Here is a 15,941-nt window from a genome sequence, read left to right as displayed (position 1 = left end):
CTAAATCTGCAGTTTTCTTGCCCTTTACCATTTCATCTCCTAAGCCTAGCTCCTCCACTGTGCTGAAGAGTCTGGCTGCCAAGCCCTTTAGCAACGAAGAGAACAGTATTACCTGAGCCTCTCTCATCCTGGAGCAGGTGTGCACAAACTTACCAATAAATACTAGATAAGTTCCTAGGCATGGATTCTTTTTCCTTTTTAGTAACATAATTATAAAAATTATTCAGACTTATTAAGCATTTACTCTGTGCCAGAAACTGGGATCATTTTACATATAGCTTATCTCACTTATTCCTCACTATTATGCTTTGAAGTTGGAAGACTATGAATCAGAGAAAATAAGTGATTTGCCCAAGATCATACAGCTAGTTTATGATGAAGGCAGGATTCAAACTGAAATGTGATGACGTAAAGCAGGCGCTTTCCCTTCACCCCTCCTCAACATACATTAATTGTAATAACACTAGGATTCTTGACTCTGACATGGGAACAGCTATTTGCAAGCCCAAATCAAGCAGCTAATTCAGTGCTTAACCTGAATACAGTCCTTATGTCCCCCACTAGCTGTCATCCCTGAGGGTGGGAACTCTAACCACCAATACAATGGCCCTAGTAAAGCAAAAATGCCTGTTGGTTGGAAATAGGAACAAACGAGCAACTGAAAAACTTCACAGGCCTATAAATGAATAAATGAATGATTAAAGGAATGAATGAAGCAACTCTCAGCATGATGATTAATACAACAGGAAGCCTTTCCAAGCATCATACAGCCCCCTGATCTCTGCTGACATCAGATTAAAGCTCTACTAGGTCAGGAACCCTATTAAGCTTATTCACTACTCTTGTTACCAGCTCCATCAGCTCATGCCTGGCATGTTGTAAGCGCTCAATATACTTTTGTCCTTTTTTTGATGGATTGACTTATCAGAGGCAGTTCCTTCCAGAACAACAAGTAGCCCTACTCTCTGGAGAATGACTGACAGTGGTTCTCTTCCTTGGAGCCTGTGGCTTCTTTTCTGGGGAATTTCCCTTTTATCCCTCCCATTCCCCTTGCTAAGCTATACATACTTATTATTACAAACACCATTCTTCACCACACACCTCCACCTGACTCTTCTCTGCCTGAGCTTGGCATACAGCGTAAGCAGAGGGGGTAGGACCTATTCTAACACAATCCTGACCATCACCATCAGACAGCACCTCCTTTTGGAGATGAAGAGCAGGATGCCTGAGCGAGCAATCCAGAGTCACCCAGTTGCCCAGGATGCAGGCAGGCCCAGAGTCTACTTCTGCCTCTCAATCCCATGCTCAGAGTGGCCCACAACCCTGACACTTCTATACTTGCCTTCATTTATCTGTGCCCCCCGCAGCCCCAGCACAGCAAGAATGGCAGGTCAATGCTAATCCCAGCATAAGCCATATCATCAGTCCTGAGATTTTTGTTTTAGTTCTAGTTTTTGTTTTTTTAGTAATAACACCTATAGAAAAAGAAAACACCCCAAGACCCGGCACGAGCAGCTCTCCATCACCACCTTCTGGCCCACCCGTGGCAGCGAACCCACTGGAGTTAAGCTTGATCCTAGGAATGAAAACTGATCCCGAGGGCCTTTGGGCTTTTTGTGCTCACCCTGTCCTCACCAGCAACACCTTCTGGAAAATTAAGAATGTGAAGTAATATGTTGAATCTAAAACCCTGTGTTAAAAAAAAAAATCACAGAACCTGGACTTTAATCATAAAGATCATTTTACCAAAGCATATTTTCAAAAGGCTGTGAAACATTATACGACGTTTGCATGGTTTAATTATGAGTTTAGAAAAGCCTAGCACCACTTTTTCACTACAGTAAAACATGACAGGGCATGAATCATGGCATAATACTTTATGCTTAGTGTGGTTTTAGACGTGGGGTTAGAGGTGCTATGCTGTCTACACAACAAGGCATGAATTACTGTACCACAATTCACACCCCGGAGGGCTTTATGACAGTGATAAAACCTCTGTTGTTTGTTTGTTTAATGACTGAAATATTTGAGTACCACATATTCACTTAGTAAATATGTGTATGTAGGACCTATGCATGTCTTATAGAATATATCTGAGTACATGATTTTTGTTTTGCTTGGAGCAAAATACTTGTGGTAATATGGGAATATTGTACAGTCGATTTCTATCTGCTTTTCAGTTCCTGGAAACACTGTCAGCTGTAAGATTAGGTGGGATCTTCAAATTTCATTGAACATTTCTTTTCCTCCGTGTTTTAAATGAACTAGCTCTCGTATTCCTTGCTGTCTCTTCAAAGGCCCTAGAATTCAGAGTGAAATGAAAGTCATTTGTTAATAGTAGATTCTAGTGATTCCAAGTTAAAGTATTTGCCCAGAAACTACCAGGTCTTCTAAAATTAAAATTTCAGTTATTTTCAAGGAAATAAAAGAAGAAAATGTACCAGTATAGGGCAGGGGGAGCTGGGACCTGGCAGGAGAAAAGAGAGGACTCTTGTCTGTGCAACTTCAAAGGGATAAACAGAAAAAGCAAACTTAACTGCTGGAAATAAAAAGCCCCAGAGGGAGAAGATCCGAAATATTTTATATCGAGTAGTAATAACTCATTTCTTTATGTCATGGCACATATGAAAATTATACCCAGTGTTTTCCTAAGGAACTTTGCTGTTTGCCTGTATCACAAAGTCCTGATTAGGGAGACCCCTTGGGAATTACGGTAGTTGGTTGGCTTTTTTGTCCACCAAGAAAGTGGGGACACAAAGAGAAAAATTAACATTTAGCCTTAAGAAAAGTAAAGCTGCTCTATGGTGGGACAGTGTTCAATTTAAATTTTCTTACACAATCTGTCTAAAAACTTAGCCTCCCCCCTCCACACCTTTTCATCTGTAAACCAGGTGATGTTTGTGAAAGCCAAGACTCCTATGACAGCTGGCATCAGATTTACAATATCCATTTTGCTCAAACCTTTGAGGTCAGACTTTTGTCTCTTCTCCATTGCAGGCCTCTTAGAGTGACACCCTGTAAAATACTTGCTCAAAATCTGCCCTTTCAAAGGTACAAACTTGAAGTCTGAAAAGGAGCAGGATGTCTGTGATAGAATCAGCTTTCTCTTGCTGCAGCTGTGAACTAGTCATTTGACCTCACTGCCCATTTTCCTAGCCAGAATTTCTTTTTTGTCATCCTTACGGATAAATTCACCTAAGCAGAAAACATTTAAAAGCCAGCTGAATACCTGTTTGTTTGTTGTTTTTTGCCAAGGTATCCCAAATACCAAAACTCTCCATTCCTTTTTGCTTTCTGAGTATAAAACATCACGTAAGTCTATAAAATGTTTTTTGATGATGATCTCTGTAATTATTGGTGAAGGTGCAATAGTCTGAGCTGTCCGTTGAAATCAGGTGTTACAGTTAAACCATTTGAACACTTCTACCCTGAAAATGTAATTAACGCTTCTCTTCCCTATGAAGGTGATTAAGTAAAACCTTGGGAAGGAATAGGAATCCCACGAAAATCTCAAAGAAACAATCACAAACTATATATCAGTATCTTTGGGTGGGGGAACTCACCCAACAGGAGCAGATACTGGAATATATGCAGGCTTGATAAAAACAAGTAATCAGGCCACATTTAAACAGAGATAACTGGTTTCTCATTAAGAGACTTGATTTGGTTCACTCCTAACCCCACTCAACATAGATATACCTGACAACCCTGATTCTCTGCAGATACCAGGCAGATCCAGCCCTCCCCACCGTGGTCCTACGACCAGTCCTACCAGTACCTGGGCTCCATCGCGTCTCCGTCCGTGCACCCAGCGACGCCCATCTCCCCTGGACGGGCCAGCGGCATGACCACCCTCTCGGCAGAGCTTTCCAGTCGACTCTCAAGTAAGCAGTTTGAAAATGCTCTTTGCAGCCACTCTAGACTGGAAGGGTTGGGAGATTAGAAGAGATGCACGAAGGAGTTGGCAGAACCCTTTAAACTGAACAAAAGATAAGTTAGGGACAAAGCTGCCCATCCCGTACTCTGAGCCCACGCCCTTGCACTGGTTTTTTTCTGGGTTTCTTGACACTCAGAGACACAGAATCTGATTGTGGCTTGGAGGATTCAATTCCTCAGGCGTTTGGGGGTTACTCATACTTGGCAGGAAATCGTGATAGCTTGAAGGGTTAATAAGATAAAAGACCCTCATGGTGGGTAATTTGCACATCACCTCAACAGCACATTGGGGTACATGTGGACTGGGAAGCAGACCCCAAATGAAACATCTCCAACTAATCAGAAACGAGCTGTTCATACCTGGTTAAAAGCACAGAGTGAAAAGCTCCTGTGCGTGGTTAGCATAATTGCTGTTAATAAGAGCTCATTAAATATTAGTCATTTAACCTGTGAGTGCCCTTTGGGCTCGGCACTCACCTTCGCTCATGGGCAGGGAAATAGGAGGCACGGGGAAAAATTCCTTCGTTGAAAGCAAAAGAAGAAACTTACTGTTTGGGGTTTTTGAAATTGGAGCTGGACCAAACTGAAAATCCTTGCGAGAACGTCAGCGCCATGAGTGTTGGGGAGAGGGTGCTGGGTTTTCGTTTTGCAGCTCTTGGGATCAGACTAGATTGGGGGCAGGCAAAGGGGAAAGGGGTCCCGCCTGCCATTTTAGATGTAGTGTAAGACTTGTGTGGCCCAGACAATTGTGATTACTTGAGATTTTAACCAAAGGCTTTAGCTTCTTCTCAGAGCTTCACAAGAAGACCTTAAGACAAGGTCCTGGAGGTTGCCCTGTGCCTTGAAGGATGTTTAGCAGCATTCATAAGCCCCAAGATGCCAGTAGCACCCCCTAATTGTGACGACTCAAACTGTCCCCAGCCATTGCCACAGTCCCCTGAGGGACAAAATTGCCCCCCAGTTGAGAGACAATGAGCAAGGGCATTCTAGATGCCATACTGGAACAAGAAAACCCGTTGGGCTCTCAGTTTTCACAAGATTTTCTGGTGTTAGTGCTGCAGGGCTAAGTTGTTGAGGGAGTAGCATGGGAATTGGGCCTTATGTCCAGCTTGTTGTTTCTAGAAGCCTATCCCTCAGGAACAGAGTTTGAGTACAAAGGCACTTGTCAGCTTTCACTGACTCCTCAGTGGCACTGCCCTGCCCACTGGCTCTGGTCTACATCTTTAATAGTGACTGTTTTCCTTGGAAGTTCCCTTGCTGTGGCTCTGTCCCTTGGAATTTATTAGGCAGATCTCTTGATTTGGTCACCACCCCAGAGAGGCAGCTTAGCCCTTAGAGTCTAAGGACCCAAGTGGGCAGCTGCTGCAGCTGACCAGTACACAGATTTTAAGAATGCCTTTTTTTTTTTTTAAAAGAAATGAGTAATGTGCCCACCTCCAATCCCATGTCACCATTATGTGTGTAAATAACTGGGCCTGGAATTAGCAAGGAGTAAGTAAGGCCATTTTATGGCCACAGGGGTGGGAAATAGGTAAAACCACTTCCCATCACGGCACCCAAAAAGGAATATACTGTTTTCTCCTCTACTGTGCTGGAGGATAAGATAGAGTCCCAGGTGAGCTTTCAGTGGTGGCAGGGAAGGGCATGGGAGACTGCTCATCAACCTGACGGAACTCCCTCCAGGAAATCCAGCCTGGAGCACAGGCCTGAAAAGTGTTGACATAAACCTACAGGTTGTGTGTAGGGGGGTGAGGGGTGGGGGTTGAGGGGTGGGGGGGTGGACTACATGAAAGAAAAGAAGTGGCTGCTTGCCTACAGCTTTGAGAACCTGACACTGCCGCGTCTGCTTTACCTTTTAATCCTGCCCGCCTGCTTTGTGCTCAGGTCTCTCTCCCCGCCCCCAGCCTCACCTGGGCTGCCTTCTGCACTCAGTACTTCCACTTTCTCTGTCTCTCTCTACATATCCTTTTCAGACAGACTCCACACCTTGTCTGAAAAGAGTTGTCATCTGGAGGTTTTCTTTTTTTTTTTTTCAAATTAATGTTTAGCTGCCAACCTGGGCAATGGACAGACAGCAGGCATTTTTCTGAGTCATGCAAAAAGATCCTTTTAAGGCAGCCATTATCTGCTCAGGTTGTTTAATCCTTTGGGGCAGTGGGAGGGGCCCCGGAGTGGGGCTGCTTTCATCCATGTCAAGCTGCAGAAGGCAGACTTGAGCTGTCATGGCAAATATTTAGCCCCATCCGTGGGGAAACATTTCCAAACAAAATACCTGGACCCGTTAATCCCCAGATTTCCTACTCTTAAAATACCTCCATGAGAAGACCTGGGTTCGATTCCTGGTGCCTGTCCATGTTAAAAAAAAAAAAAAAAAAGAGCTCCATGAGAATCTCAGGGGGTCCCCACCTCCACCCACGCTGCTGTTGAATAAGGAGTTCAGCCAGGACAACCACACAACTCTGGCCAGATGGGTGGGTTATGCATAACTGGTAGGTCTTGGTAAGGGATGTCAGACCAGAGACGAAAAATGAAAACAAAGATTTGACTAGATCATTTGAATCTGAGCATCTCTCTAGGGGGCCCGAGTTGTTTTATTATCACCATATGCGTTTCAAAGATCATTTGACCAAATACATGGTCGTTTGCAGTAGGAAGTTGCTATTCCATAGATAGAAGGAAAATCACAGGCAACATTTAAGATCACTCAGATATTTTGCCCGCAATGAGAGAACCACTTTCCCCTGACAGCTGAGACAGTAGTAACCTCAATCCAGTATTTATGCCCATGACACACCATGGGCTCACTCAGGATTCCAGTAACTCGGTGCCATCACCACATTACCACATAGTAGTTGGAACAGACTGGCAGAGCATGTCCAGGCATCGCCGTGGAACAGGGTGACCTTTCGTTCTTTTTCCAGTGGATTCACTTTTTTGTCTCAGGGCAAATGAAGCCACAGGAATAGCAGGCAGAGTCACTTATTTGTGTCCAGAGTATTGCATCAGCTGACAACAAAGTGAATGTATTTGCCTAATGCTTTCCCTCCTGCCTCGGCTTCTCCCTAGACTATATATATCTAACTGGAAAAATGGAGTAAAGCTTCCTGTTAACTCTCAAACTTGTCACGGCTCTCCGTGTAAGCAAAAACAAGTGACACAAGGCTGGCTCACACATGGCTCCAGCAAGTGGGCAGAGATAGATCCTGTGGAATGAGGTGTGGCCTGGCTCCAGAACTAGCTCAAGAGTGGCCAAGGAAGAGCAGCTCTAGAACCATCGTCAGTTTACAACTTCGTCACTGCCCACATGTCTGACTCGCTTTGAAAAGATTAACAGGAGTGTTTGCTTGAAAGTCAGACTCCTGGTTTCCTCATTAGTGGAGGAGATTTGCTGCAGACTTTGGTTGTTTCTATAAACTTTAATTACCTCTCTGATGAGCAGGATATCCCCTCCTCACATTCACCCCAGATTTACAGAGGACTTCATTTTTTAATGTTTTAGAGCAATAAAGACCATTAAGTAGAGAGAGAGTGAGAGAGAGAGAGAGAGAGAGAGAGAGAGCTGCCTGCTAGAATAATAGGCTTGAAATATGAGGAAGTTGATCAACAGCCATTGCCTTCCAAAAGCAGATTAATCCACCCTGGTAGCTTTCCTTTTAGAACAAGCTTTTGGCTCTGTCAAGTTTCTCGATCGGCCTGAACACTAAAGGACACAAGCCACATGGCACCCTAAGCTTGGAGTTGTTCAGTGTGTTGATTTAAGAACTTATAAAAGTTAAAACATTTAATTCTTGCTTCTGCTCTATTTTGTTGTTGCTTTTTAGACTTACTAATGTAAAAACTATAGCCCTGACCCAGTCATTTAATAGTAATTCTGAGGACCAGGAACTACACCAGGACTGCATCCTACAGCCACAGCTGTGTATCTCAGTGGGGGGTAACTCTGTCCTCCTCCCCACCCCAACCCTGACCCTGGGGACATTTGACAATGTCTGGATACATCTGGTTGTCACAACTGTGGTAGGAGTAGAGGTGGGGGTATCCCTATCCACATCTAGTGGGTAGAGGCCAGGGAAGCCACTCAACATCCAACAACGCACACGACAGCCCCCCCCCAACAAAGAATGATCCGGCTCCATCTGTGCTGCTGTTGAGAAACCCTGATCTACAGAACACAGGGAACACTTCTTGGCACCCAAACCCCTAGTAGTTCCCAAGGGCAGCCAGCGGTTAAGGAAAATGCAGAGGCACGCATCAAACCACAGGACAGCAATGCCAGTTTGTAAAACTATAAATGCACATTCTAACAAAATGACTGTTAATAGACAAAGCTGTGCTATCCCTGGTAAAACACCAACAAGTGCAGAAAATGGAGAAGATAAGTCAAAGTCCCACATCCATTTGTACTAACAAACCAAGGAAGTACATGTTAGACAGTATCAGGTGAAATCGAGGATGCATCATTTCTAAAAGTGTGGAACTGATCTAAAGGTCAGTGGGGAGAGAGGAGAGCAATAATAATATTAAATCACTCATATGCTTCCACAGTCATTGCCTTGGCATGCATTGATTTGAATCATAGAAATTACAAATTTTCAACTGGTATAGGCTACAAAAATGTCAATTTCCTATGAATCAACTAAATAATATCAAATACTATAGAAAATGTTATGTATCATAACATACTATATTATGACTAATGTAGATTAACATATTAATGCATCAGTATATTCATAATTCTCATAGCGTTATAACTATATTGATACCACAAATTAAATTTATATTAATTGTATTAATATATTGATTAAATCAGGGCAAACTTCTGTAAAGGGCCAGAGAGTAATTATTTTACACATTGTTGGTCATACAGTCTCTCAGTGATAACCAGAAAGTAGTCACAGACCATACAAAAGAGAATAAGTGAGGCTGTGCTCCAATAAAACTTAACTTATGGACCCTGAAATTTGAATGTTATATATTTTCATTATGTCAGAAAATATTATTCATGTTTTGATTGTAAATGTTCAACCATTTTAAAAAGTAAAACTCCTTCTTAGCCTTCATACCAAAATTACCAAAAATAACCAAAATTAGGCCATACCAAAATTGTTGGCAGGTGCTCTGTAGTTTGACAACCATTGGACTATATCAATTGTATGTTCTATCTGTATTACAGATATTACATATCTTATCATCTATATTGCATGTCATATCTCTATCTTACAGTATGGACCTATATTCTATTCTATCTCGACTGTAAATCTACATCCTATTCTGTCCTACCCAACTCTATTACATCCATAGCCTACGTCACCAGACGTCAACTTCCCGTCCTCCTGGGCAGTAGCATTCTGGGTAGGCCCCTAAAGTGAGGGCGGGAGGGACGGACCTCCCAAACTCACGCGATATTTTCCTCCTCCACCCTCCCCCTCGCAGCGGCCCCGGACCTGACAGCCTTCGGCGATCCGCGTCAGTTCTCCGCGCTGCCCTCCATCTCTGACCCGCGCATGCACTACCCCGGCGCCTTTACCTACTCCCCCACGCCCGTCACGTCAGGCATCGGAATCGGCATGTCGGCCATGAGCTCCGCCACGCGCTACCACACGTACCTGCCGCCGCCCTATCCAGGCTCGTCGCAGGCGCAGGCGGGTCCCTTCCAGGCCAGCTCGCCCTCCTACCACCTCTACTACGGCGCCTCGGCCGGCTCCTACCAGTTCTCCATGGTGGGTGGCGAGCGTTCGCCCCCGCGCATCCTGCCCCCCTGCACCAACGCCTCCACCGGCTCAGCGCTGCTCAACCCCAGCCTCCCGAACCAGAGCGACGTGGTGGAGGCCGAGGGCAGCCACAGCAACTCCCCCACCAACATGGCGCCCGCCGCGCGGCTGGAGGAGGCCGTGTGGCGGCCATATTGAGGCATCGCGCGCCGGCCGGGAGTCAACAGGGAGGCCCGCGGGCCTCGGGCGCCGCGGGATCGGCCGGCCCTCTGGGAATGGCCGCCTCGCTTCCCCCAGTGGTGCATTGGCCGCTGGACAGCGTCTGGGGAGGCGCTTCCTGCAGAGCCCAGCCAGCGGCCTAGGGGTGACCACGCTCCAGTGATGGCCCCCAGGCCTCGGAGCTCCTGCGCTTAGGAAGTCCTCGCGGCTCGACATTGCTGGCGGCCCAGCCTGTCTTAAAGTTTTCACACCCGGCACAACCCACCGCCTGGGCCCGCGTTGTAAGGCAAACAGGAGGATTCCCAGAGGGAAACTGTGATGCTTCTGATTTAGCAATGCTGTGAATAAAAGAAAGATTTTATACCCTTGACTTAACTTTTTAACCAAGTTGTTTATTCCAAAGAGTGTGGAGATTTGGTTTGGGAGGATGCAACTCATCCTGTTTGGCATCTTAATTCCTATTTTAATTTTCTTTTCCGCACCTTATAAGTGGCAAAATGCTTATGTGCATTTGGGTGGTGTGTGTGTGTGTGTGTGTGTGTGTGTGTGTGTGTGTGTGTGTGTGTGTGTGTGTGTGTACATACATACATACCTAAACTTGAGCTTGCTTCATTCTTGTTTTGACTATTGAAAAACTATGATTCCCTCTCCTGTATGTTTTTATTTAACTTTTCTTGGGGACTTTTATGTAGCTGTTTTCTTTGTTTTGTTTTTTTCTGAGAAACAGCTACAGCTTTGGGTCATTTTCAACTACTGTATTCCCACAAAGAATTCCTAGATATTTATGTATATTGATGTTTAAACATTTTCTTATGTGTTGATACTTTTTTATTATTTAAATGTACTTATATTAAAAGAAGAAAAAAGTACTACATTTTTTGCATTTGGTTGTAGCCAAAATGAAATGTATCACATTGAAGAAGGCTGGAGAAAAAGGATGGGTAATGTGATCATTTGGTTATCTAGAAATATTGTTTACATTAAACTCCTTTCATGTTAATCAAACTGGTTGGTAGCTAATGCAGCAGTGTTTTTAATAGGCTTTTTAAACACTGAGGGTCACTCCAACTATCAGAATTAGGAAATTCTCTGCCAAGCTCAGCAAAGGGTCTCATATTTGGCTTCCCTTCGAACAGTGGTCTGGTCCCAGAGGATTAGGGTAGGTGCCAGTTGTTGTGGTCAGTGCACCTCTGGAGAGGATGTATTTACTGCCTAGCAGTTTGACCATCTCACAGCTTCCTGATAAATTGTGACATGCTTGGTAACAGAGCACATCCTAAATAAGATGTGTTTTTTAGGAAATAACAAATTTATTGAGGGGTTGCCTACCTGCTTAGTTTGCGGATGCAAAAAAAGAGCCTCTGAACCCAGAGTTCAGGTTATTTTAGTCCCAAGAAATTGTCCCTTTCCCACTCAAAGATGAAGAATACAACTTAAGGCTGTTCCCCAACGCAGAAAGTGGAAAGGACTAGACCAGGTACCTTTGGGGGCCAGAAGTCCTCAGTTGAATTTTCAGAGGGTAGGCCAAGAGACAGGGCAGGCAGACCAATTTCACTCTTGCATATCTGGATGGATTCACTTGGCAGAACATCATCCCACCTACACAATGCCCCCACCCCAGGCTGCTCAGTCATCACCCGTGTTTGTGTTACTTTCATCCAAGCTGAGATGTGGGGTTTGTGCACTTAGGCCTGTGCACTAGCACAACAGGAAGGATTCATGTCACTGCTGCCCAGAGCTACAATTCAAAAGTATCTGATGTCACTGTAAATTTCATGGCTCTATTTTTATTGGAGGCTTTGGTCAGAATGCAGTTATTGTACAACTCATAAATACTGCTGACTTTGACATGTGAGTGCTCAAAATGATCTGGTTGTTATTTAATGTATCTCTTAAATTAGTTGAAATAATTTCAGGTCAACTCTGAAGAGTATTTGAAAGCAGGACTTCAGAACAGTGTTTGATTTTTATTTTATAAATTTAAGAATTCAAATTAGATCTTTGGCTGCAGGCAGCAAAACAGTGGGACTTATTTAAAACAACTTGTTTTTGAGTTATATATATATATATATATTGATTATTTGTTTTACACAGATGCAGTAGCACTTTGGTAAAAGACTTAGAGGATAAAGCAGCTTGTGTTGTCCATCAGGTCATTCTTATTTAGAAGAAAGCTAAAGCAGATCTTGGAGAAACTCAGAAAATACTCATTTTCATTTTAAATATAACTCTCCTTCCACAATTCATTTTCCTGCTTCATTCTACATTACACGTTTACACCAAAATTTCCCTCAAATGTCAGAAATTTTTTTAAGTTTAGTCTTAAAAAGGACCACTAGCCATATTTCCCTCAAATTGAACTTAAATTTTTTTCAGCATATTTTGCAATATCTGACCTGAGAAAAGTGCTAGAAAACAATGATGAAGGGAAAAAAAAAAGTAACATTTTCTAGTCCAATTGTGGTACCTGAAGCTATTCCAACTAAAAACCAACCTGATACCCTACAAAGGGTTTCAGATAATCTCTCACATTGAACCTTTCCTCCCAAAGTCACACGTGGGGAGGACTTGTCACTTTGTTGTAGACTCACTGTCTTGACCATTAGAGCTCCATAGACCCTTATCAGCATATAAACTATTTAATTTTTCCAGAAAAAAATGAACCTTAATTTAGGAGATGGGTCACACACCTCATTTTGTCCTCCTGGGGAATTACTTTCATTGCTTTCAGGTAAATTAAGGTATCCTGTTTTATCAGCAAGACCCTTAAGTCAATAATGTAGAAACTGGATGTGTCTGGGAGCATTGGTCCAGAAGAAAAATTGAATAGGCCATTACTACTGCTTATTCATGCTTTTCCTTATGAACTCAATGTGGGCACATTTTTCAGTTCACCTTGTTTTCCTCATCTAAAAATGTTTGTATTTTCCTCCCTCTCTTGGTCTCTGCACTGACACCACCACCACCCCCCCACCCCCCACCAAGCCCTCCATTCTCCTAATTTCTATATGGAGACAACACACTCCCCTAACCCATCCATCTAAACCAAAGGTCCAGAACACAAGTAGCTCCAGTTCTCCCTTCACATAAAGGAACGTGGTGAGTCAGCCTTTCCCCTGCTCATGGGTTTCTTCCAGCAGAAGTGACGTTGCCAACCATTTTGGATCTGTTTGCTGTCCAAGTGCAGCAGCAGAAACCTTCCCGGACAAATTACAATCAGCAAGTAAACAGACAGCCTTTCTGCTGCCTAGGGTTTCTGTACAGATAAACAGAACTATTCTCATTAGAAAGGAAATGGATGATTTATTCAAACGTCCTGCAGTTTAGAATTGCAGATTTCTGTCTTGAAATACCTGTTTCCTTGGGACATTCCGTCCTGGTGATTTTGGTTGGTGGTGGTTTAAATTTTTGTTTGTTTGTTTGTTTGTAGATTGGGGGGGTGACTTATGTTTGGATCTTTTATACAGGCAAAAATATTTTGACAGTAATCTCAGAAAATACTTTTTACATCTGAACAAAATGCCTTATTGTTTACCTACAGTATACAATTGTTTTGGGTTTTTTGTTTGTTTGAAGTTTTTTTTTAACCTTCCCTTCAGCCGGATCAGTATTGATGAGGCTGATGATTTGGCTTTATTTTTCTTTCCAGAAGAGTTGCATCAACAGAATTAACTGTATTTATGTATGTAAATAGGTTTTAAGCTTCATTATAAAATATTGTTAATGCTTGTAACAACTTTTTTCCATTTTTTTCGGCGTGTGTTTCTAAGTACTTTTTCTTATGTTTGTTAAATATGGTGGAAAATTGCTTCTTTCTACTTTGTTTATTTTAGACTTAAAAACGAGCTACTTTTTACTCACTTTTGTAAACAGCTAATAGCATGGTTCCAATTAAGAAAAAGAAACTGTTCACTTTTTGTTCTACAGGAAATGAATGTGCAAAAAAAAATCGTGGATTATTTGTGTTATTCTGGATGTATAAAAATCAATGGAAAAAGAATAAACTTCAAATTGAAATGACAATATATCACATCTATTGAAAACACAATGGAAAATACAGTCCTACTTGAACAGGCCCTACCCAGTGTCTTTTGTGTAGCAATGATTGGATCTGTTCACAAAGCATCCTGGAAATTCGTACATGGGTTTCTGTTTCCTTAGTACCAATCTGTTGAACATTTCCTGATGGGGAACTGTCAAACTCACAAGTTTTAAATTCAGATAAGAAATGAGAGATTCCTCCTAGAACTCCTCTCCTAGGTGTTTTTAGATATGGCAGGAGAGCAGGCACTCCCCTGCGCTAGAGCACGTGGGTGGGTCTCCCCTCTGCTGGGTGCAATCAGCATGCCCAGCCTGGGGAGAGCAGCTGGACTCCTGCTGCCCAGAGACTTTGGAGCCTTACTTTCTTTGTACCTCAGTTTAGTTGCTTCTGTAAATCCAATATTATAACTAGCACAAATGGCAAATAAACAGTTTGACAAGTATGTATATACCAGGTCAAATTATTTTTGTCTTTTTCTGGTACGAAGGGATGGGAAGGCCAGTGAAGCCCACTGGAAGACACCATGAAATCAACTTTGGCAAATGGGCCCCTCCTGGAGTCTGTGGGCCTCTCCCCCTCCCCATACTGCCTCTTTACGGAGTACATCCTGGCTTCCACAGGCATGATGGCCTAGCTGAGGCTCAGGGCCTTGCTGCTGCGTCTTTGGGTATAAGGAGCACTGAAGCATGTTTTAGAACTTGCTTTAAAAAAAAAAAAAAGGAAAAAAAGATTGACTTGGGATTTGCAAACACAAAGCTGAAGGTGTATGTGCTTAGCCTGAGACACACCACTCATCCACAACAGCCTCATTTTCGGTAAATTACAGGAGTCAGGCTTGGGTAGTGGTTGGGAGGTTTTAAAAAAAAGGTCTTCCCACACCACCACCACCTGCAAAATACTCTTAATATTTCAATCTCAAGACTCCATGTGTGACCCAAGTCACCACTCACCGCACCCCCAGCCAAGAACATCTGTCTGTCTAAAAAGCTTCATCTCACGAGACCTCACAACTGATCTTAAATGGGCTGCAGAGCAACCACAAAGAATGCCAAGAACCAAAGCATGCATGGGGGCTCAATGAGAAAGACTCTAACCTGGGAAGTAATGGCTAAAGAGCAGAGGCAGGAAATGTTTGGTGGAACTTCGGTTAAAAGCCTGTACTCAAGGAGTCAGACTGCCTGGGTTTTGAATCCCATTTCCATCTCACATTAGTGACAAATTAAATACCGTTAGCGTTTTTCTCAACTGTGAAAGAGATAATAATTCTTTAAGTCATTAAATTTAAATAAGCGAATTCATTCAAAACACTTTAAAATGTGCTTCATACCCAGTACATGCTCAATAAACGTTAAATACACATGCACTTAAAGTGATGCTGTGCAATATTAAAAATGTAAGCAATATCATATAAAAAGTAAAAAGTGTTTTCTACTTCTCCCAATTCACGCCATACTCTTACTGACAAATGCTTTGTGTTCACCAATCTGGACTTCTTTCACATCCATAATAGACACCACATATTTTATACAAATCCACACAAAAAAGCATCATACAATATATAACATTGTGCACCTTTTTCACTTAAGGTACAAGATGCATCATTCCACATCAGTACACTTATATCTATACCATTCTTCTTAATGACCACACTGTACCATTTTATGATTGTGACTATTAACCCCTTCTCCTGTTGCTAGCCACCTATATTGTTCCAGTTTCTTGCTATTACAATAGGTCTCTGAATATATCTTTATGCCCTGATGCTAGAATTTCTGTATATTTAAAGGGAACTGCTGGCTCAAAATGATTTTAAAATTGACAGATACCACTAAATTGCCCTTTTACAAGGTTTTATTCTATTACATTTCTGTGGTCATGGTTATGCACTAGGAAGAAGAAAGCTAGAAACTCACCAGGTAGGTACTTGATTACCGCTGCTTGTAACAGCTGTTTAAACCAGACTTTGTCCTGGTCAGATTCTTTACCTTCTGAAGAGTTCCAGGTATTCCAGAGGAGGAATCGTCTTGAAG

General features: G+C 42.7%; 1 protein-coding gene and 1 long non-coding RNA gene across 3 annotated transcripts in view; one reads left to right on the top strand and one right to left on the bottom strand.

The window, feature by feature from the left end:
* RUNX1 (RUNX family transcription factor 1) overlaps window positions 1-14,345 on the top strand; it is a 96,030-nt gene extending 81,685 nt beyond the window's left edge. For both annotated transcript variants that reach the window (XM_077118910.1, XM_077118909.1), the window contains 2 exons: window positions 3,726-3,887; window positions 9,373-14,345. In XM_077118910.1, coding sequence (XP_076975025.1) covers window positions 3,726-3,887; window positions 9,373-9,848 — 638 coding nt within the window. In that variant the 3' untranslated portion in view covers window positions 9,849-14,345. The remainder of the gene's footprint in view (window positions 1-3,725; window positions 3,888-9,372) is intronic.
* LOC143648642 (uncharacterized) lies at window positions 1,774-9,260 on the bottom strand. Its single transcript, XR_013158688.1, has 3 exons — window positions 9,038-9,260; window positions 3,782-3,982; window positions 1,774-2,303 (listed from the first exon to the last, which is right to left on the bottom strand). It is a non-coding gene; the product is annotated as an uncharacterized LOC143648642 (long non-coding RNA).
* Window positions 14,346-15,941: the final 1,596 nt, after the last annotated feature.

Source organism: Tamandua tetradactyla, chromosome 10 (genome assembly GCF_023851605.1).
Source record: "Tamandua tetradactyla isolate mTamTet1 chromosome 10, mTamTet1.pri, whole genome shotgun sequence".
Taxonomy (NCBI): Eukaryota; Metazoa; Chordata; class Mammalia; order Pilosa; family Myrmecophagidae; genus Tamandua; species Tamandua tetradactyla.
Note: the sequence above shows the minus strand (reverse complement) of the source record. Positions and strands in the feature narration are given on the sequence as shown.